Source organism: Sceloporus occidentalis, unplaced genomic scaffold (assembly GCF_023333645.1).
Source record: "Sceloporus occidentalis isolate IW3139 unplaced genomic scaffold, rSceOcc1.0.p SCAF_5, whole genome shotgun sequence".
In the NCBI taxonomy this organism is placed as follows: Eukaryota; Metazoa; Chordata; class Lepidosauria; order Squamata; family Phrynosomatidae; genus Sceloporus; species Sceloporus occidentalis.
The window spans coordinates 164,251,363-164,274,251 of record NW_028316985.1 but is presented as its reverse complement, the minus strand read 5'-3'; the positions used below and the strand labels follow the sequence as shown (position 1 = coordinate 164,274,251).

General features: G+C 42.7%; 1 protein-coding gene across 5 annotated transcripts in view; it reads right to left on the bottom strand.

The window, feature by feature from the left end:
* The window catches only part of CXXC4 (CXXC finger protein 4), a 72,493-nt gene that overhangs the window by 46,689 nt on the left and 2,915 nt on the right, over positions 1–22,889 (bottom strand). For 4 of the 5 annotated variants that reach the window (XR_016281346.1, XM_089526037.1, XM_089526038.1 and 1 more), the window contains exon 2: positions 20,113–21,606. Coding sequence is in view for 4 of the 5 variants with exons in the window: in XM_089526037.1 (XP_089382163.1) it covers positions 20,113–21,357 (1,245 nt within the window). In the remaining variant the exon portion in view is untranslated. Of the gene's footprint in view, positions 1–20,112; positions 21,850–22,889 lie in introns of those variants that run through there. The other variant, XM_089526036.1, reaches the window with a different exon arrangement.

Genomic DNA, 22,889 nt, shown 5'->3' with positions numbered 1-22,889 from the left:
CTGAAAAATGGAAATTTAAAGCTGTGAGGGAGGGAGGAATAGAGGGGGAGGGAGAGATAGGGGAATTCAATATGCTTACCACATACCTAACTATGGATTTTTATAGCCTTAAAATAAATTAATCTGAAGCTCATGGAGTCCAAGGAGGAGAAAATATTTCCCATAATGTTTCAGAGCAGAAGTTAACAAGCCTGCTGGGATCTTTTTAGCCCCTGCAGAGCTGAGGCTTCAAGATTATTAAATGGCTGTCGCATCTGAAGTATGGCGCAACATAACTCAATAAACAAGGAAAAAACATATGATGCTGAGTGGGGAAGAGGAGAAGCTTCAGATTACCCTGCAGAATAATTCAGTTTCAGGACAGGTGTTTGTAAGAGAAGCAACATGATACAGAAACGTGGAAAAATACAAAATAAAAGCAACTGAAGTAGTTATGCACATGAACACACTTGCACAGGGTTCTTGGTTCCAAAACAGCACATAAGCTGAAGCTTATACATAAAGCGGCATCTCAAAGCGACATGCAACAACAGGGAGCATTTTTGCCTGGAACAAGAGTATTTCATTCAGTAATTTCTCCCATTTTTTTTTCTGCACCAGTATTCTGGGCAGTACAATAGGCTGTGAGTCTCAGCAAGCTTTTGCCCCTCACTGTGGCTTTTCTTTCTGCTTCAGCCTCAGTCCTCTGCATAATGTCATTGGCTGATCTCACAGCATCTTGTGTTACCCTTGCAAGTGAACCAGCTGCTTGGCCTTGGGCTTGCAAGGCCCTCTGTGACATCAAAGGACATGATGAAAGTCCCTGTATGTCACTGCCCTTCCGGCTGCCATTAGCTCAGCTGCTCTGATGTCACAAAGTGGGGCATGTCACCTCCGGCAAGGCAGCTGAGTGCTCAAAAGCAATGGGGGAAACCTTAGATTCTGAATTTCAAGACCGATCACCATTTAGAGTGAATTAAACAATCCTGGTGTTTTGTTTTATTCCTAGGGCTTTCTTATGACACCTGCATAGTGCAAATCAATTGTGTGTCTTTGGAGACTTTTACCAGAAAGGCAGGGGCAACTGCAGTGCTTTACAGACAGACTTCTCAAATAGGTGATCAATACCTGAACCTGTATTTTAATCAAATATTCTATGTCTTTCTGTGGGTGTAATATATTTTCTTGTGGAAAATGCTTAAATGTTTTAATGTTTTTTCAACTAAATGAAATAGTTTCATTGTTGTTTTTTTTAGAACAAATACACCTGATTATGTAGGGAAAGGGATTAGCATTTTTTAAAAACTGAATTGTTGGCATATCTGAAGTAAAATATTTTCAAATATTTTTAAGGGAGAGGACTCTACATCACTACCAGCATTTCATTATTTCTGTAGAACAGCTCCAACCCCCCTCCAAGCCAGATGTGTTGGATTACAATACTCACAATACCCAGGAGAATTGCTGAGATGGAGCCTGTGGTCTCATATTTCTGAAAAAGTTATTAACTATAGGTATGCTAACAACAGAACATTTGGGCTGAGATATAAAGTCACCATAAGCACCTCAATAGACTTAATAAGTCATTTCCATATATAGTGCCTTGCGCATGCTTTAAACTACAGTTCCCATGATCTGTATGGGACTGATAAATGTTACAGTCAAAAGCATTTAGAACACATCAGATTCAGAAACACTAATAGGCTGCCACATGTGTGACTTACTCAGACAAACCCTAGACTTTACTCACTGTCCTTCTTTACTATTTCTGGCACATATTATAATAGCACACCTGAGGAGATCCAAGCACAGCTACCAATGGCTGCAAAATACAGTGTGGCCAGATTTTTATACATCCTTGATAGTATACATTCTATCACATACAAAAACACATGCAAGTTTCATTTAAAATTATTGTTCATATCCACACACTGAACAAGAAAAAAAATGACTCACATGGCTTCCACAAAAACTCTGGGTGCTTTAGTAAGGATTGGCAGGATTCTATTAAAAGATGTAGCCCTTCATACAATTACTGAGTTCCTGGTGTGAAGGCTTTCAGTTGTATGCCTTTAAGTCAATTTTGACATGGCAATCCTAAGACAAACCTATAATGGGGCTTCCTTCACAAAAATTTATTCAGAGAGGAGTTGCTATTACCTTCCTGTGAGGCTGAAAGAGTGTGAGTTGCCCAAGGTCACCTAGTAGGCTTCCATGATTGAATGGAATCCAGACCCTGGTTTTCTGGAGTTTTAGTCCAACACTCGGATCACCACACCATGCTGGCTTTCACCATGACACTCAGTACTGGTTTAAAACTGTAGTGCAGACAGATATTTTCACACATTACTCTAAAGAAGGGATGGGGAATGTGTGAAATATAATATGTTGCTGGACCACAGTTCCCATGAACAGTCTCCATTGATTAAGTTATGTAGGTCTGATAGGAGGTGCAATACTACAAAATCTGGAGGGCTACACATTCCCAACTGTTACTCTAAATCAGGGGTGGAGTGTGTGCCCCCCAGGGCCCTTCAGGGGTCAATATTTTTTGCTCCAAAATGCACTCCAGGGGGTGTGGAAGCGGTTTCCAACACATTTCCCCCCTCAAGCCCATGTAGGCCCAGGAGAGGCATTTTTAGAAACAGGAAATGACTTTAGCTCCTTGTTTAAAATAAAAGAGGTCTCTCCTAGGCCTAGAATGGTCCAGAAGGCCGCCAAAATGGTGAAAATACCCTCCATGTTCCCTAGAGGACATGAGGGGGGAATTAATTTTATTTACTTACTTATTTGTCTATTTATGGCAGGAGCAGGTACAATGTGAGTTGCCCTCCAAGGTCTCCTGGGGGGCTAATGTGGCTCTCTAGCCTTCCACAGTTCCCTACCCCTGCTCTAAATGAGCCAATGTGCCTTCATGGGAATGAAAAATGTCAGAACAATATGCTCTGTCACAAACCAGAGAGTGTTCATTGGTTATTGTGCATTGAGTTGTGACAGATTACATTTACAACTCCTGTGATGATGATGATGATGATGATGATGATGATGATGATGATGATGATGATGATATAGGAGTGGGTATCAGATCATAGCTGTGTTGCTTTCCCCTTCCTGCTCCCACAGTGCTGCTTCCCATTTAAAATAGCCACCATGAAACTGTGAAATTGCTCCATGGACAAACATTTCTAGTCTCAATGCAAAAAGTCTCAGGTGCAGCTTCCAGGAAAAATGCCTCTCTGAAACCTTGAAAACTCACTGCTAGTGTGTGCTGACAATACTGAGCCTGATTCAGTATCATTCCCTCAGTACATACATGTATCCATTAAGCTTATAATTTTTTCTGAGGAGCAAGCAGCACCTCCATTAATTTTAACCAGGAAAATAGTGCATAGGAGAGGATTCTCAACTTCTATTTCCTTTTTCTCTCTCTTTCACACACACAAACATACACAGACACACATTTATGTGATGCATATGTTTTAATTCCAAATTATCAAAATCACAGATCACACACATGACATAATAGCTGCACTTTCTGGTTCATCTACTTGGCAGGTTTGTTGTAACAACAAATGGGGAATGTTCGCCCCGTGGTACCCTAAGCTTCTTGGAGGAAGTAAGGAAATGCATGCAATAAATAAAGACATAATGTGTAAACGTTGCTATTGCAGAATGGAAAAAATAAAAGAAATATTTTTATGTTAAATGTCCATTCTGGTCAATACAAAGATGTATACCTGACTTTGAAAGAGAGGAAACCTAAAAGAACAACCACCTTTTAGAGTCTGGTGTGAAAACAGTTACAAGACTCTCAAATTCTACTGCCTCAAAAAGAGTTCCCACCAATCATAACTTATAGGTTTATAAAGTACAGTTGCACATCTGTACAAAAGGTGATATTCCAATGCATAGCACTATCCATGGTTATAATTCAGTGTGAAAAAGCTACATTTGCATCAACCTGTCTGAATCTTGACATCTGCACTGTGGAAGGAGTGTGAAAAAGACTCCCACAAAAAGGAAAGAATGCAGTATTGTATTCCAGGCTGATATGGCCCACATCTCCTTTACAAAGATAAAAGGAGCAATGGGATCTCTTTTAAATATACAGTAGTTGCTACCACCACTACAAAGAAGAGAAAGGCTGAAAGCCCTTGTCATTCAAAGAAGTGGGAGTTCTTTTGAATTCAGTAATAATTATTACTATTTATCAGAGGACTTTTTTATTTTACATGTTCAAAGTGTTCTGGTGTCAAAATAGCTCTTCTCTGCTCTTGTAGTTGAGAAGTTCTCTCTAGACAAACAGTTCTTCCTTGGTTTGTTTGTTTGTTTGTTTTAAAAAAAGAGTCATTGATTCTGGTTGGTATCTCAGATACAAGGAATTATGTCTTTCAAATAATAATTTGGCAGGAAAAGCTCCTGTACATGCTATGGTGTCTATCATTCCTCCTATGGTGGTAGAATTCAAAGATATAGCCATGTTAGTCTGGAAAATCAGTATGCAAAGGGATCTTGTAGTACCTTTGAGAGAAAGAAGCTGGTAGAATGAGCTTTCGTAGACTTCAGCCTACTTCTTCAGAAACATGAATCTGAAAAAGTAGGCTCATGCAAGTAGTGAGAACCAACGAAGCAAATCCATAATGTCTCCAAGCAGAAGTTAACAAGCCTGCTGTGATCTTTCGGCTCAGAGGTGGGAATTATGAGGCTCTCCAGATGTTGTTGCAATGTTGACTATGCTGGCTAGGGCTACTGGGAGTTTTTGTTTAACAACATCAGAAGAGCTACACAATTCTCATTCCTGTTTTAGCTGCTGCAGAACACCAAGACTGATTTTAACATATATATAAAATACTTAGGTTGCCTTCCTGTGCTTGTTTACTTTGATGCAGGTCCCATTAAATTCACTGGGGCTTATTTCTGAAAGAACATGTATTAACTCAGCATGCACAACTCTGAAATATTTCCATTAAGAACTAAATATATTAATCACAGCTAAGGAAGACTTTCCAGTTCATTATAATACTATTAGGATATCATGCACTGCTTATTTGAGCAAAACTTCCACTAATTTGGTGACAGAGGTGCTTTCCAGATTGGCGCTTTGCGCCGGCCTGGATACATGCTAGGGTTGCCTTGGGGCATCCTTTACAGATGCCCTGCAACTCTAGCATGTCGCGGCGGCTTGATAATGGCGGCACCCTGTATACACGGGCACCGCCATTATGATGTCATGGCTGCGCCACAGCCAAACAGCGCAGCGTGGGCATGACATGCTTGCGCTGCTGCAGGGCACTTGTGGTGCCCTTTCAGCGGCGCCAAAAGGAGCTCTGAAATGGAGCTCCTTTTTGCTGCCGTATCACTGGTGCAGCCTTCACATGGCCGCACCAGCAATACGGAAGAGAAAGGGGCTGAGTGGCCCCTTTCTCTCTTTCCCCGCATCTGTCGGGGTATCCTTGGGGCATGAAGCCCCAAGGACACCCCTTTCCAGGCTAGGGGGAAGCAGGCCTGGAGAAGCGCTGGATTGGGGCCTCTGGGGCTTCTGCTGTGGATGTCCAGTCCCCGAACCAGCGGGGAAAGGGGCGGGTGCAGGCCGCCTCAAAAGGGCGGTCTGTATCCCACCAAACTCAATAAACCTTGAATACCTGCACTACTAAATCATTAGTTCCCAACCTTTGGTCCTCCAGATATTTTGGATTTCAGCTCCCATCATTCCTGACTTTTGGCCAAGTTGGCTGGAGCTTCTGGGATTTGAAGTCCAAAACAAATGGGGGACCAAAGTTTAGGAACTACTTTTCAAAGGTAGACAGAGTGAATTCTATAGTCTACCAGCTATAGTTGTACTGCAGCTCAAAGGATTCTTCATCATTGTCTAGAGCTGATGGAAATCTGGAGCCCCACACTTTCGCTATACCTGTGCTAAATAGAAGATGGATTTAATTGTGATTTTGCCCCTTAAACCTAGCTGGGAAATATGTGGCCCTTCAAATGTCATTGGACTACAATTCCCATCAGCCACTGTCATCTTATCTCAACTAATGTCGGAAATTAGTAATTCATAAATATTTGAAAGTACTAGCTCATAAATATTTGGAAGTCCCCAGATTTTCCAGCTCTGCCTTATTCTGTTCCCAGCCTGGTACATGTAAATCCCACAGATATCAGTAACCATTCTACATAGAAATCTGTGCACAGCTACAGGAGTTCTTAACAAATAAAAACAGACTTGGAAACTTCAGGTGTACACAGATGAAACTAGAAAACTGAACTTGAAACCAGTGGGAGGCTTAGGAATTATTCATGTGACATTTATCCAAATTAAGACTCAAAGCAGCAAATGTATTGGTTTAAAATACACATGGGAGCACAGAAAACAGGTGTCAGTTCAAACTCTACATATATTGGTAAGATATTAGCAAAATGCTAAGTAAGGCACTATGCAGACCGCTCCTAAGAGGAGGCCTCCAGCCACCTCTTTTACAGCCAGATTGGGGGCGTGGCAACCACACACTGTCGATCATGCCTTTGCAAAGGGTGTGATAGCAACTTTATGGCACTCCTTCAGCACTGTGCCATGATGCCATGCGCCATGTGGTGCAGTGCACTGCTTCACAGCACCCTGGGAGCAGAGTCAGGGCGTGCGTCATGTGGATGCCACAAACTAACTTTGCCCCCAGGCCAGTTGTAATTGCCAATCTGCACAGGGAATAAGGAATGGTACTGACTTTGATCCAAAGAAGTGTGAGATAGAGGCTGTACATAGGAAAGGGACACGACCTCTTTCCTAGCCAGATCAGGGCCATGGCAACTGCATGCTGCAGCCCCAATCCAGCCTTTCCAGGGAGTGAAAAGGAGCCACAAAAAGCATCTCCTTTTTGTGCTCTGGAAAGGGTGTGATAGCCGCAGCAGCCACACGCCATATGGAGCAGCATGCGGTGTCATTGCACCCTGGGGCAGAGTTGCAGTGTGTGTTATCTGAACACAATGCCCCGACTTTGCCCCCAGGCCAGCCCAAAGTGCCAGTCTGTATAGGGCCTACTGTAAGTATCAAAAATCTGTTAAGGCTGTTCCATAAATTCTTGTGCAAGATAATAGAAAGACTACATAGCTTTGGGAGTCCTCTTACAGTATGATAAATATGCTGTAGCCTATAAACATGACTGGCCCATTTGAAAAATATTGAAAAAGAGCCTGTACAAAGTCTTTCACAAGAGCTTGTTGAAACAGAAAGCACCTATCTGGATTTGGGGTCATTTTTCTCCCTCACTGTTTTTTCCCCCTGGGCTGAACAGACCTTCTGGAAGTGGAGAATATTTTCTGCTAGTGGAAGGACAGAATATAATTTGTATGCCCCTGATGTATCAGATTCCACTAATATATTGGATCCAATGAATTTTTTTCTTGCATATTAAACAGAAACAGACATTTATCAATCTCAATCAATCTAGAAAATTCTGAGTTTGGTGCTTTTGCCAATGCATGGACAAGTTACTTTTGAAAGTCACTAAGTAGCTTGTTATGCAACTCATTACAAAGACTCCCATCAGTAACTCTTTATCATTAATGCTGTGATTTTTTAAAGCAACCTTTTATAATATTAGATGCATTACACATTACTTTTTAATCACTTTTTAAAAACCCTCTAAAGGTTTAAGAAATGTCCTAAAATAAAAAATAATCTCCTTAAAATACCTTTGACAGTATTTAACCCCCTCCCAAAATAATTTTTAAAAGTAATGGGTAAATGTTACTTATTGAAAGGGTAACATAATAAAGTTTATGTTATGCCTTAAAAAGAAAAAGGCAACACTGTTACCTTGAAAAAAGTGTTACAGACAATATTGTTACTTGTAATTGATCACTTCCAAACTCCAGGGTTACATCCATTTCAGCCTAAAGGAGTTCAGTGCTGGATTAGACCTAATGGTTTACTTGGTAATATCTCCTAATTATTAAACCATGTGCAATGACTGATATCTGTGTGTGATCAAAAATGCATGCAGGTTAAAAAAAACTATAGCTGAAATTAATGCCCCAGCATATTGAAAAATATCTATTTCTGCATCTCTGAAGGAGAAACAGTATCAGCAGTGTTGATTTGCAACAAGAACAATCCTGTTCATTCATACTTATGTCTGGAATGTCTGATGACCCTCAAAGTTTTGGGATAGAGGAAGATGCATTATGGGCATAGCAAACTCAGAATATGACAATTGCCGTGCAAATTCCAATAAGTAAAGTTAACAAATATAGAACTAACATGTTAAAGGAAGTTATTGATCAAGTTCTTTTTGCCCAGACTTTAGGCTGCCATCCTGTGCATACCACTAGCTAACCTGCCCCAAGATTACTATGCACACTACATAGAGATGTCATCAAACAGGTTTTGGAAACTTATGTTAGCTCAAAACATTATTATCACAATACTGTTGTGGGCCATGCAGTCAGAGTATATACCACAAATATGTACCAGTTGCACTGGCTGCCAGTACACATCCAGATGCAATTATATGTGCTGGAGTTTTATTTTTATTAAACTCAAACATCTCTTATTGAATTCTTTCCCAACAACCATGTAACTTTAGAGAAACATGGAGGTTTAAAGGAAAAAAATGGACATGGTGACAAGATATAGTAGATATAGCAGTGCTGGAAGGAAAATATAGGAAAATTCCTCATGAGCTCCGACTATGTCCCTGTGAAACTGATGCTATTGAAACCACAGCCCATGTTCTTTTATATTGTCAATTTTATAAGGATATAAGGAAAGAAATTACCTATTTGTTTTTTACTTGGGCTGTATCTGCCCTGCAGAAATAATCCATTTTGACACTGCTTTAACTGCAATGGCTCAACACAATGGAATTCTGGGAACTGTAATTTATGAGAGATTTTGCCTTCTCTATCAGAGAAGGTGCCACAACAAACTACAAGACTGTATAGCATTGATCCATGGCAGTTAAAGTGGTGCTAAACTGGATTATTTCTGCAGTGTGGATGCAGCCTTTGTGAGGTCTAATATAACTGTCTAAAGGAAGAAGGAAAGTCACCTCTTTTCTCTTCTGTAATCCTTATTCTTTATGCTTTTATCTTTGGATGCCGTTATTCTTTCTTCTTCTTCTTTCCTCTGTTCCATATAGTTGGGTATTTGTAGACATTTAGCCTACTGGAAAATTCTCAGTCAAAAATATTCCCAAAAAATTGTTGGAGTTTATGTTTAAAGTCCTAAAGAGTTTAGGGCCAGTTTACCTGAGGACTGGCTTCACATACATGAACCTGCCTCTGCTTTAAATGAGCCTCACAGGCTGCCCTGGTAGCTTTGCCAGGGAGGTCTATCAAGACATAAGGTCCAAAAGATAGGGTTTTTCTAGTGGTGGCCCATGGTCTGTGAAATTCTCTTCCACGTATGGCCTCTTGAACACAGGCGTTGGGAATTGCCTTCTATTTTCTTGTTTTTGATTATGGTTATCACAGTATGAATGATCTGAAATTGCTAAGCTTTTGGAAAGGTTTTGGCTGAGATAAGAGATTTTAAGTTTCTGTTTATATAAATGATAGGCTCGCCTCAGGGTTGCCATAAGTCAGAAGGCACACAACAGCAGTAGTTTAGACCAGTTTTTCCCAAACTTTGGACCTCCAGGTGTTTTGGACTTGGGCCAAGAATCAAGAATTTTGGGACTTGAGGTCCAAAATATCTGGAGGATCAAAGTTTGGGAAATACCGATTGAGACCATAGTCCTCGCAGTTTCTGTTTATATAAATGTTTTAATATGACTCTGTTTAAAACTAGTTATTATTTCCATGCATTCAACATGCTAAGATGAATTATAAGGTGCCTTGCGAGGACTATGGTCTCAATCGGTATTTCCCAAACTTTGATCCTCCAGATATTTTGGACCTCAAGTCCCAAAATTCTTGATTCTTGGCCCAAGTCCAAAACACCTGGAGGTCCAAAGTTTGGGAAAAACTGGTCTAAACTACTGCTGTTGTGTGCCTTCTGACTTATGGCAACCCTGAGGCGAGCCTATCATGGGGTTTTCTTGGCAAATTTCTTCAGAGGAAGTTCTCCGTTGCCTTCCCCTAAGGCTGAGAGCATGTAACTTGTCCAGTGGGTTTCATGGCCAAGCTGAGCATCAAACTCTGGTCTCCAGAGTTGTAGTTCAACACTCAAATCACTATGCCACACTCGCTCTAGATGGTCTAAAAGGTGATATAAAAACCTGGTCATATTTAAATAAATAAATAATATAGGAATTGATGAGAATAAGGAAAGCTCAATGGAAGGGATTAGATTTCAGCTCTCTTTAAAAGGATATTGGATCTTCAAAGGGTTTAAAGGGCCCATTACAACAGCTGATCAGCAAAGATACTATAGATCTGATTCTGTTGCTCAATCCATTGGTGTTACACTGACAGGCACACAGTGACTCCCATGACATTATTTTAAATCTCTTGGAAGGCTTGGGAACAATCAAGTAAATTTACAACTGCACAAGATCTTAAATTACATTATTTAAAAGTTGTTAATCGATGGTATTACACACCTTTAAGAATAGCCAAAATTTATAATTTACAGAATAAAAACTGTTGAAAGTGCCAAACAAATTGGGTCATACCACCTTGTTTGGTGGCCTTGCCCTGAAATAAAAAAATATTGGGCTAAAGTACACAAGGCAATGGAACAAATTTTGGGCATAAAATTCCCAAGCGTCCCCAAGTTCTATATTCTTAATATGTTAATTTGTTTATGGAAAGATATAGAAAAGAGACACTGGAGAATGGTGCTGTATCTAATAACCGCTGCTAGAATTGTTTTGATCAAATATTGGAAATCAGAAAAAATACCAAAATAGAAGAATGGATTGGACAGATATTAGAATTAAAAGAAATGGATAAAATAATGGTCTGGAAAAATAAAAAGACAATAGAATATTGGAAAAAAGAATGGGAACCTATCGTAGAATATCTGAAAGATATATGGGGGGTAGAATTATGCTGAACTGTCAGATATGTGTATTATTATTTGATGAGGATAAATTATATAATGAGAAAATACAAAATCTGGAAGCCAAAAGATGTATAGACAAAGATTAAAGACATGAATATGTATGGAATATTAGAAATAAATAAAAAATGATTTGGAAAAAAAATCTCTTGCTTCTCTCTCACTCAAAAACAGCCAGTATCAAGAGATGGAAACTAATGCCTCCATGAAAAACATTAAACAATGAAACAATGCTGGGTAATAGTCAAAGTTTAGGCTGAATCCACATCACATCCAAGTCAGAAAAAAGAAAAAAAATACTCACATTAATTATCACAGGCACTTTTTCATTATTTCAGAAAACATGTCTTGAAATATTGTTTAAATGAGACCCCAAGTGGCTACAATCTGTTTATTAATTCAGAGTTACATGCTAACATACAGCATATACTAATGAAGACTGCAACTATTAAGCAAACTTTTTTTTAAAAAAGCAGCCCTTCTACTCACAGTAAAATTCGTGACCAGTAATGCTGAACTAATAGCACAAAAGTGCCCAATGGAAAGCCATTTTTGCTTTGGGAAAACTCAATTAACTTTACAACAGCCAAGTTGAGAACATTTTACACTATCTTGTTCTCAGCCCAAATGAATACCTATGCTCCTTTCCAACAAGTTAGAGGTCCAGCATTAATGCAACCATATTTTGACCTTATGAAACTTTCCCCAAAGGAAGTGTCTGAAAAAGTTGGCTATGAGCCTAAGAATGAGTTGAAGGTACAGGTCAGGAACCTGACAATTACTTCATTCCAAAAGGTACAGTTCTGGGGAGAAGATTGACTAAATATGTGTATGTGTTGGTTGGATATTTTCGTGCCTGTTGCACTGCTGCAGAATCCAGAAAGCAGAGCATCTTTTTCTGCTGACTTTCCAGTTAGTTACTCTAATCATGTTAGCTGCCTGTTCCATTTTAGTCTCCTATAATCTCCCTACACAGCTGATTGCCATCACAGAATGCAAGATGCAGCAAGGCAAAAGGGGGGTGGGGGGGCAGCAGATCTTCCGAGGCTTTTCTTAATTGATCCCTATCCACAGAGCTCAGTGGTGTTACTTTAACAATGTCCCACATTTCCTCAGGGAAAAAAAAGGAGGAAACTCGGTATACTGCCAACCACAGGACCTCGTTCTCCCTAGCAAGCACACCATATGATGCTGCATGTTAAGGGTCAATGCCTGCTGCTATTGCCATTTCAGTCACCAGGACACATTCTGGTTCTCATTCCATTTGTATTCAAATACCTAGCTGGCTTGAATAAAAACAGTTTTGAACCATGATTGTAAAAAAAAAAAAAAAAAAAAGTTTTTTGCCTTCTGTGTGCCTTCATTTCTGACTTATGACAACCCTAAGGCGGTCATGGGGTTTTCTTGGCACAATTTGTTCAGAGGAAGTTTGCCACTGCCTTCCCCTGAGGCTGAAAGAGTGTATCATTATTTAAAGGCATACCTTTAAGAATTAGCCTAGAGCTTTGTGGCAGAGTGGCATTTCCTGGATCCTGGCATGGATTGAGCCAACAAGGGGGCAGGGTTAGACCCAACAGCTGGAGTTTCTCTTTCTCTGCCATAGACTTTACTTCTGAGTGTGATTTGAATGAAACCACTGAATAGCCCTAATTATACTTGAAATACACTTTGCCATAATGAAAAGTTTAATGACCATAATTATGTCTCATACAGAGGGGGGAAGAAATGATGTTTAGTACAGAGGTTGAAAGTGATGAATATGTAGACTTTTGTTGTTGTTCAAGAATTCCCTTTTGAGATGTTATGGCCCAAATTCAGATTACCTACTCTGTTCCATAGGATGTGTTTTTGGGAGCAAAATAAGTAAATATGGGTTTTATTGCTGCTAATATCAGTGACATTAGACAAAGTGTCAAATAATAGCAAGTAATATGAACCAGACCCAAACCCTTTGATTTTTCAATGTGTGAGAGATCCAGTGTTAGCCATGCCCCCTAGTCTATAATTTACAGTAGGAATTATATTAATGTACACTAATGGGTGGCAAATAAGTAGTCTCTCTGGATAAATAATGATTACGCCCTTTTAAACATACCATAAATATCAATGAACACTGCAGATGGGTGTGAATGCACAGGGCTCTACATGACATCAATCTTATTTTATGTATTTGCAGTTCTTAATCACATGTGCTGAATTTTCATATATTTTTTTAAATATCATGCAATCACTAAAGTGCTCTTGGGTAAAATTCATATCAAAAAGGGGGATTTTTTTTTCTTTTTTAATATTAAGTGGTAGTGTGGTTTTTCCCCCCCAGAGCTATAAAGGGTTGGCACAGACTAAAATGGCTCGCAGAAAGCCACTTTTTGCCTCCAAGTGACCAGCTATAATAATTTTTATGAACACGAAGAAAGGTAGCTTGTTTTTCTCTACCTACCACAAATGACTTATACTGGTATGTGTAAACAAAATAATTAACCAAAAAAAGCAAAATAACTTCAGTAAACTTCAGTAAATTTGTAAAGCCAAAAGCAAGCTGGAGGGAAAAGAGAGGTTCAGTTCCACTGCCAAGTCATTCTGCTCTTGAACATAAAAATGTAAATGTGAAGCTACCTTAACCACCATTCCTAAATTCTTTGAAACTCTGCAAGAGCCAAGGATACCTCATTTGACATTATGTAAATAGGAAGTTGTTCCTGCCAGATTGTTGTTTTGAAGCATTGGTACCTTGGGTTACACATAAATGTCCCTGGCTTGGAGTTGTTGTTTTATCCGTTATGTTCCTTTGTGTGAAAGAAAGAAAGAAAGAAAGAAAGAAAGAAAGGAAGGAAGGAAGGAAGGTGGGGGGTTGTAGTAGTATGCCTTGACTGTGAGGTGTACACAGAGCTTGGAAAAGTTCCTTTTATGGAGCATAAAAGTTCCAGTATTCCCAGTTCACATGGCCAGTCACAATACTGGCTGGGGGATTCCGTGAGTTGGAATACTCATTTGGCTCCCTTTTGTATATTTGCAGGTTTTCTGGGTAATGTGTGATGTATTCTGTGACTGAACTAGACAGTTTCATTGATAAATTCTCAAAAGACACAACGGAACTAGAAAGCCTCATCACTGCTATTTTTATTTTCTGTATCTTTTCAGTCAAGTGCCCATCCAGACTTCAATGAATCACTGCTGGTCCAAATACTGATTGACAGAGACCACGAGTCAATCTCAGCCTGAGATGCCAGTTCAGCAGGGAAGCTATTCTCCCCCACCTGCAACTACAGTGGAGGCTTCCATTCACTCATGTAGGCCCTGTCAGTCTCTAACATACTTCCAGCTGGTGTTGCTGCATCTGTGCTTTAGATAGTCATACTATTGCTCTTTATTATTTAGTTGAAACAAAAACGGGGGAAGGTTGGTTGGGAGGAACAATTAAAGCCTGGGGGTGTGTGTAACAAATAGAAGATTTTGAACTTCTTTCTGATTGTCAAATGATGTGGCTATCAAGATATGGGCCACATGCCAGAATGTGCTTTGAAACTAGCTATGACCTGCAGAGACATTAGGGGGAAGCGTTTTCTTTTTTTAATCTTAGTATCTTTGCTCTCAAGACACCAGAGCAAGTAGGTAAGCAGGGTCAGCCTTAGTTAGTACTAGATGGAAGATCATCAATGAATACCAGGTGCTTTGGGCCATATTTCAGAGGAAAGAGCTTGCAAAGCCACCTCTGAGTATTCCTTGCCTAGGAAAACCCTGTGAAGTCCATGGGATTGACATAAACTGGCAGGCAATTTGAAGGCACAAACACACACATAAGCACTGGGAGCCATGGGGAGTAAAACAAATAAATCAAAGTGAAGGAAACCAGTTTAAAACCATGCATTTCACTAGCCACCTTTTAGAGAAAAATGTAATGATCTCATATAACATGTTCATACAGTGTTTAAAAGTCCTGGTCTCCTGAATCAGGCAAGAGACCTTTGCCAACTCTTTATTTACAAATCAGTTTTGCTTTATCTCCCTTTATCTTCTCCTTACCATTCCCTGCCACCCACCTTGTCACCTCACTGAGTGAGCAGGAACGGTATTCACCATTCCCAGAAGCTAAGATACAGTTTTGAATAGAGTCACTAAGAAGTAAAGCCAATTAAATTCTGTAGGACAGACTTATGAGAATTTACTTAGTATGGTGCTGCAAAGTTCTGTTTTGTTTTTTACAGGAGATGGAGGGGAGGTGGGAGGAATACAAGCTACTTTACACACGACTTAAAACTTGATAGGAGTGGATCTTGGCCTCAATTCAGGGAATGGCGGTTAGGACTAAGGATGGCAGTAGATGTTTTGCGAGAAACTTGGGGCCTCAACCCTATATTTCCTTTATAATACACAGCAGTGCAAAGGACACTTAAAAGGAGAAACACAAGGCAGGGGGGAATGCTTATCCCTTCCTTCTCCCAGCTGTGGATATTTTCACATGGGCAAAAGTGATGGGAGCATAGTGGGTGCACAGAGGTCAGACACTATGCTCCCATTACTTTTGCCCTTGTGAAAAATCTCCTCTTATATCTCCTTACAGATGGATTTTGCTCAACCAGTCAGGGAAGAAGCATGTTTTCATGTCCCAAATCTGAAGACATAGAAAGGTTTAAACACACACACACCCTTTCCATCCCCAGGGTTTGGAAACATGCATTTGCAAAGACAACCACCTAGTTCATTGCTAATGTTGCTGCTTTGTGCACACATACTTGGGAATATGCCTCCCACAAACATAGTGGAATATCCTTCCAAGTACACATGTGTAGGATTACAATGCACCTTCATTTAAAGTAAGGGTGGAAAACTTGGAGCCCTCTGGATGTCATTGGACTACAGCTCTCATGAGCCCTAACATCATAGCCAATGATAGGAATGAGGGGTGATGCAATCTTAAATCATCTGGAGGGCTTCAAATTGCCCATCCAATGAATTATTGCAAAATTGTTCCCCTAGTCTAAATGAGGATTCACTTTGATTCTTCTATCCATGAACTATATCCCACTATTTCCAGTGAGTTTTACTTCCAAATACATGTGTTCAGTAGTACAGCCTTATCTCAGTCAAAACTAAACTAGATAATTAGGGCCATAGTGTCCAGGGGAAAGTATCACAAAGCTTCACAAGAGGTTACACTTAATATCATCAGGAACAGGAAAAAATCTTCTTGTTGTTTAGCTATGGTTTAGTGTTCAAATCCAGCATCACTGTTTATTGTAAAAATCACAATATACAATTCTTTGAAATGTTCTATGAAATAAACAGGAGTGCATTTGCAACCCAAAATAACAGGCAAATCTATATACAACTGATTTCTACCATCTCAAATATAATCCATTCAGGTTGTTGCATTGATGTGATATTCCATTATCATATATGCACAATTAGCAGCTATGGGGAAATAGAGAAAGAATGCACTATCAAAATTTCTGAAAGGACAGTTCAGACTTTCAAGGGATAAAGAAAGTTGATTATCACCCAAGTTTCTTTTTCATGAAAAACTTAAAACTTAGTGGCAACATTAATACCAGGGGAAAAAATATCAATTTATAAAACTCCTGTTAGTCACAATTGCAGGCAGACAGCACAATTCTCACTGCATTGTTAATCTTGGTGACTTTACATCTCTCAGCCAGTACTCTTCTGTACCAAAAAAGCTCTCCCTCATCATACACAGTCTCAGATGATATGTTCATCTAACCAGCAACACTATAATTTTAATAATGACAGGGGTTTAAATATGATTACAAGTCTTTCCTCTTGTTTTCCTCCATCTAAAAATAATACTATTAGTCATTTACACATTTTTCTTTCTTTCTTGCTGTCTGCAAGACTAAATACATGAACTGAAATTTCCACAATCTTCCCTCTTCTCTGTCGTTTCCACGTCTATCAAACTTGAAAACCTGCCTTTACAGCTCTGCAATACTCAATACATTGTCAATTCTGAGGACAGACTTTAAAAAATAAATGTATATACATTTCAATCACACATAATAACTTCAGTCATAGATGTACTTTACCCATTAATAAAAACATACCACAAAGGGTTAAAAAAATTTTTTGGTAAGGATGCATTGCCAAAAGTGTATTATTCTTGGCATACTTCACCAGCAACTTTACCTCTATCACCAGTTGTTTCCTCACATTAGATTACCACCACATCACCCCTAAAAAAGTCACCCTAAAAATGAGCTACCTATTAATGTGTTTTGACTATTTTTAAGAAATCAACAGAGAAGGGGGCAGTTAAAAAAGTTCCCTGACCTATATTCAGAATAAAGCAAATGCCACAGAGCAGACCAAAAGAAAAAGAAAAGAAAACAAGTGATAGTGTGTGCGTTGGGGGGGGGGGAGTCCTTCCAATTGGCCACAGCTGTTAGAAATTAAAAATTGGTGCTTCATATTCATTTGAAAGTATTTCAGGTCTTCCAAAGAGTCACTTTTCACCATTGGTTTCACATCAAGTAGAAAAATAGCTTACATGTCACCAGACAGGACACTTTATAACAACAGATAAAATGTACAGACTTTGCTCAAGATTAATTTAGTGTGATAAACTCAACCTCTGTAGAAGTAGGGTTTTTTTTGTTTAAAATTAATTTTGGGGGGGAAAAATAGCAAACTTTTCAGTGCCCCAAAACAAGTTCAAGAACTTCTGTCCTTTAGTTTTTGCCATCAAAGACACAAAACCAAAACTAGCCAAAGTGTTGAGGGGGGGGGGGGGGAGGGATCCTAAAGTGAGGAAACTCCAAAGTATCCTCAGCATTTAAAAAAAATTCTCACTACTCTTATGATTATGACTGTTCTTAAAGGGGGGGGTAGGTTTCCACCTTCCTCCCTTTTAAAAGGGGGTTCATGGTAGCTCCAAACGACCAGTGGCTGTATGTGTGGCTATACACAACATATAGTTGGCCCTCCACATTTGTGGCTTTGACTTTTGCAGATTTGATTATTTGCAGTTTTGATTATTATGTCCTCTCAAGGAATCTCTAGGTCCTCCAGCATGACTCTGCCAGAAGTTGGCCATGGAGTTGTACTGGAGAACCTAGAGGTTCCTAGAGAAAACACTGCTCTAGGCACTTGTAGGTCCTGCAGCATGATTCTATTATCAACCTCTGGCAGATGTTGACCATCGAGGGGCAGTGGAGATTCCTAGAGAGGTCTTCTGTCAGGTAAAAATAATAGTGTTATTCTCTTTGTAGTTTTTTCCACATTCATGGGGGTCCTTAGCCCCAACCCCCAGTGAAGGTGGAGGGACCACTGTATTGGAGAATTCAACAATACAGCTCTGTTAATCTGTAGAATCAGTATGTAGAGAGATCTTGTAGCACCTTTGAAAGTAACTGAAAGAAAGAAGTTGGCGGCATGAGCTTTGGCAGACGTTTGTAAATGCATCTGAGGAAGCAGACTAAAGTCTAGGAAAGCTCACGCTGCCAACTTCTTTCTTTCAGTGAAGCTGCACCCATGCTGGAGAAACAATCCCTTTTGACACCGCTTTAAGCAGTGTCACAAAGGATTAGTTGTCCAGTGTGGATGCAGCCCTACTCTCAAAGGTGCTACAAGACCTCTCAAGACATATTCAAAGATATAGCTGTGTTTAAAGTCAGTATGTAGAGAGATCTTGTAGCATCTTTGAGGCTAATTGAAAGTGTGAGCTTTTGTAGACTGAAGGGCCCAGACAAACAAGCCAAAATAAAGCTGCTTTGGGTCACTGTGGAGGTGTGCTGTTTCAATGACACATGCATCTTAAGAGGCCAGAAGCTGCGTCAAAACTGTGCTCCAATCCTTACAACTGGAACATGGCTTTGGCGCAGCTTCCAGCCTCTGAGGACGCATGCATTATTTGAACAGCACACTTCCAAAGTGACCTGAAGCAGCTTTATTTTGGCCTATCTATTTGGGGCCCTTCAGCCTACTTCCTCAGATGCATTTGGTGAAGTTGAAGCCAGGTGCAGACCTAAACACTTGTCCCTCCACATTTGCAGCGTTGACTTTTGCAGATTTATTACTATGTTCTCTCTAGGAATATCTAAGTCCTCAAGCACAATTCTATGGTCTACTTTAACCAAGCGTTGCACTGAAGGACCCAGAGAATCCCAGAAAGCACACTCTACTAGGCATTTGTAGTTCCTCCAGCACACTTCATCCGTCAGTGTCTGGCAGATGTTGACCACAGAGTTGCACTGGAGGACCTAGAGAGGTGTTCTCTCAGGTCAAAACATAGTGTCTTTGTTATTTGTGGGTTTTTCCACATTCACAGGGGTCCTGTGCCCCTAATCCTAGTGAATGTGGAGGGATGAGTGTATATGGTATGTGAAAATGGTATGTGAGAATGTCAACTTCCAATTCAGTTAAGTCTCAAAGGTGTTACCAGACCTCTCAGGATATATTCAAAGATAAGAGTTATGTTAGTCTGTAAAATCAGTATGTAGAAAGATCTTGTAGCACCTTTGAGACTAACAGAAAGAAAGACGTTTTGTAGACTTCCTCAGTACTTCCTCAGAGGCATTTGGTGAAGTGGAATGGAAGCCAGGGACAGGCCTATATATGCCATTGGTATGTGGGAATGTCAATGCCAAATTCAGGCAGTGCTCTCAAAGGTGCTGCCAGACCTCTCTACGTACTGATTTTACAGACTGGACACAGCTATATATCCTTTGCTGGTCTGTAAAGTCAGTATGTAGAGAGAGACAAGGCTGCATCCACACTGGAGAAATAACTCAGTTTGGCCCCACTTTAACTCTTTTCTGGCTCAAGGCTATGGAATTCTGGGAGTTGGAGTTTGTTGTGGACCCGGAGCGGAGCCTGAGTTATTCCTCCAGTGTGGATGCAGTGTGTGTGTGTGTATATATATAGATATATATATATATGGTCAGGTGGAGAGGTAAAACCCAGCAACGGAGGCGATGAGAAAGAGAAAGGAGGCGGGCGTGTGTGTGTGTGTGGCGTTGTTGTTGGCCTTGTTGTGTCGTGCCTCACAACCGGAAGGAGGCTTCGGAGAAGGGGTGCTGCATCTTGAAGCTAGACAAGAAGCACTGGAGCGGCGGGGGCAGGGGGTTGACGAGGGACGGCGGGAGGCTGGGGAGAAAGAAATCATCGCCTCTGACCTCGAGCGACGACGGCGACGCGCCGGGCTTTTTCTTGAGCTCTTCGCATTTCCTAAACTTGCAGATCTGGTGTCCGGTTTTGCGGTTCCTGCAGCTGCTGCAGACGCCGCAGTTGATGAGCCGCTTGCAGGGCACGCAGACCCCGCAGCGCTTCCGCTTCTTCTTGGCCGGGTTGCCGCCTCCTCCGCCGCCTCCTCCTCCTCCTCCTCCGGAGCCTCCTCCGGCAGCCCCTCCGCCGCCTCCTGCTGCTCCTGCTCCCAGGGAAGAGGAGGCAGCGGCGGCGGCGGCGGCGGCCGAGGAGGCTGCGGCGGCGGAGGAGGCGGCGGCGTGGCTCTGGGGGCAGTCCGCCAGGTTGGCGATCTGGAAGGCGCTGTCTGTGACGGCGGCGGAGGCGGCGGCGGGGGAGTGGAGGGCCGTCATGACGATGACCCCCGGCGGCAAGGAGAGCCCCCCGAGGGCCGGGATGGCCGAGAAGGTCCCCACCCGCTCGGGCAGGTTCATCAGCTCGGCCTCGGCCGCGCCGCACTTGAGCTTGTTCATGCACTCCCCGGCGCCCAAAGGTCTGCAGTGCTCGGGCCCCAAGGAGGAGAGGAAGTTGTTGTTGGCCATTTGCAACGAGGAGGAGGAAGAGGAGGAGGAGGAGGAGGAAGGCGGGGGAGGGGGAGGAGGGGGCTCGGAGGCAGGGCAGCCCGGTTTGCCCATCCGTTGAGAGTCGTTCCGGTGGTGGAGGCCGCCTCCGTTGCTCCGGTTGACGGCGTGCAAAGCGTTGGAGGGCGAGGAGGAGGCGGCGGCGGCGGCGGCGGCTGCTTTGCGGGCCACGACTCCTCCGGCGGCGGCGGCGGCAGGGTTAGGTCCCCCGACGCCGGCCCCTCCGCCCCCGGCGCCGCTTCCCCAGAGCATGGCGGTGGCGGCGGCGGCGGTGGCGGTGTCGCAGTTCCAGGGGGACATGCCGATGCGGGCGGCGGCGGCGGCGGCGGCGCTGGGGAAGATGGGGGTGGTGATGCGGGCGATCTTGGCCGCCGCCGCCGCCGCTGCCGCTGCTGCCGTCGCCGCCGCCGCCTGCGGGAAAGCGGCCGCCGCGGCGCCTCCGTTGGCCTTGTAGAAAGTGGCGAAGGAGCGGTAGCGCTCCATCTCCGAGTTGTAATCCACAAGAGGGTTGAGGGCCCCGTCGGGCAGGTGGCTCTCCTTGGGGAGGCCCGGCGCCTCCGGGTTGGGACCGGGCTCCACGCAGACGTTGGTGTTCATGGCCGCGGAAGGGGAAGGGGGGCCGGGGAGGGGAGGGGAGGGAAGGGAAGGGCCGGGAGGAGGGCCACCGGAGCCCTCGGGGGAGGGCAGGGGACGGGGAGCGCTGCCCTTTAATCCTCCGCTTCGGGGGAGATCATCATCATCTCTCCAGACCGCGAAGGCTCCTCCAGGTCCCCCGATGGCATCCTTCGCCTTTCTCTTCTTTCTCTTCTTCTGCTGTTCCTTCTCCTCCTCCTCCTCCTCCTCCCACTGGAAGAGAGAAAGTCATTTCGGAAAAAGAGAAAGTGGACGGCACAGAAAAGGACTTATAAAAAAATAAACTGTAAAACGAAAGGAAAAGAAAGGAGAGAAAGGGAATCCAAGAAGGGGAGAGAGAGAGAAGGAGCAAGCCGGGCAGCCAACGAGGAGGAGGAGGAGGAGGGAGGCTCATCCGTCACTCCGCTTCGTTTGCATCACAATCAATAAAGACATGATCCGGACGCCGCCGCCACCGACGACGACGACGACGACGCCTCTGGCCCCCGCCTCCCCTCCCCTCCCCTCCCTCGCCTTCGCCTCCTCCTTCCCTTCCCTTCCCTTCCCTTCCCCCGTAAACGCTTTAATCGCTGGGAATAACGAGGGAGGGAGGGAGGGCTGACAAATGCCAAGGGAGAGCAGGGGCAATCGGAGGGCTAAAGACATGCAAATGAGGGTGGGAGGTTTTTAAAAAAGGAAAGGGAAAAAAGATGGTTGGGGCTGGAAGGAAGGAAGGAAGGAAGGAAGGAAGGAAGGAAGGAAGGAAGGAAGGCTAGCTAGCCAGCTCTCGCTCTCTCTCTCTCTCTCTCTCTGCATCCTCTCTAACCCGAGGGCCCCCCAGGCAGGAGGCGGTCTGGGTGCGAACAAACCGGGTTACCAGGGCAAGCAAAGGAAAAAGAAAGAAAAGAAAAGCAAGGGAGGAGGAAATTAGCAAATGGGGAGTTGAGAAAGGGAGATGGGGAGAGGAAGAAGAAGAAGAAGAGAGACCTTGCTAGGGTTTTTAAAAAAGTATAAACTAAAAGTCCCCAAAGCGCCTGCCCTTCACAGTCGAAGGAGCTCTCAAGTGCATCTATCTCTTCGCTCTCGGTTTTAGCTCCCAAGAGAAGCCCCAGCTCTTCTACCGACTGTCCTTCTGGGCTTTGCGGGGTCCTCACTTGGGATCTTTGTCCTCCCAAATTCTCCCAGAGGGTCCAAAGGCCAAGTTTCCTTGTCCTTGTCCTCCTTTCCTCTCAAATTATATATTCAATGATGGATGTAGCATAAGGCAATTTCGCAGGTTTGGCTCTAAGGGCCTGCCCTAACCAGGGAGGCTGAAAAAGCATCATCATCCCTTTCAACAAGCATCATCCCTGCTGAGTAGCCATTTCCACACATATATGTATACATATGACCCCCTAAGATGCATCACCCTCATATATATCTCTCAAGGATTTGTAAGGTGCCTCTGGTTCTTTCAATGGGATGAAAGGCATGCTTCAGGAAAGAAAACAAACTACAAATCAAGACTGGAGGCAAGA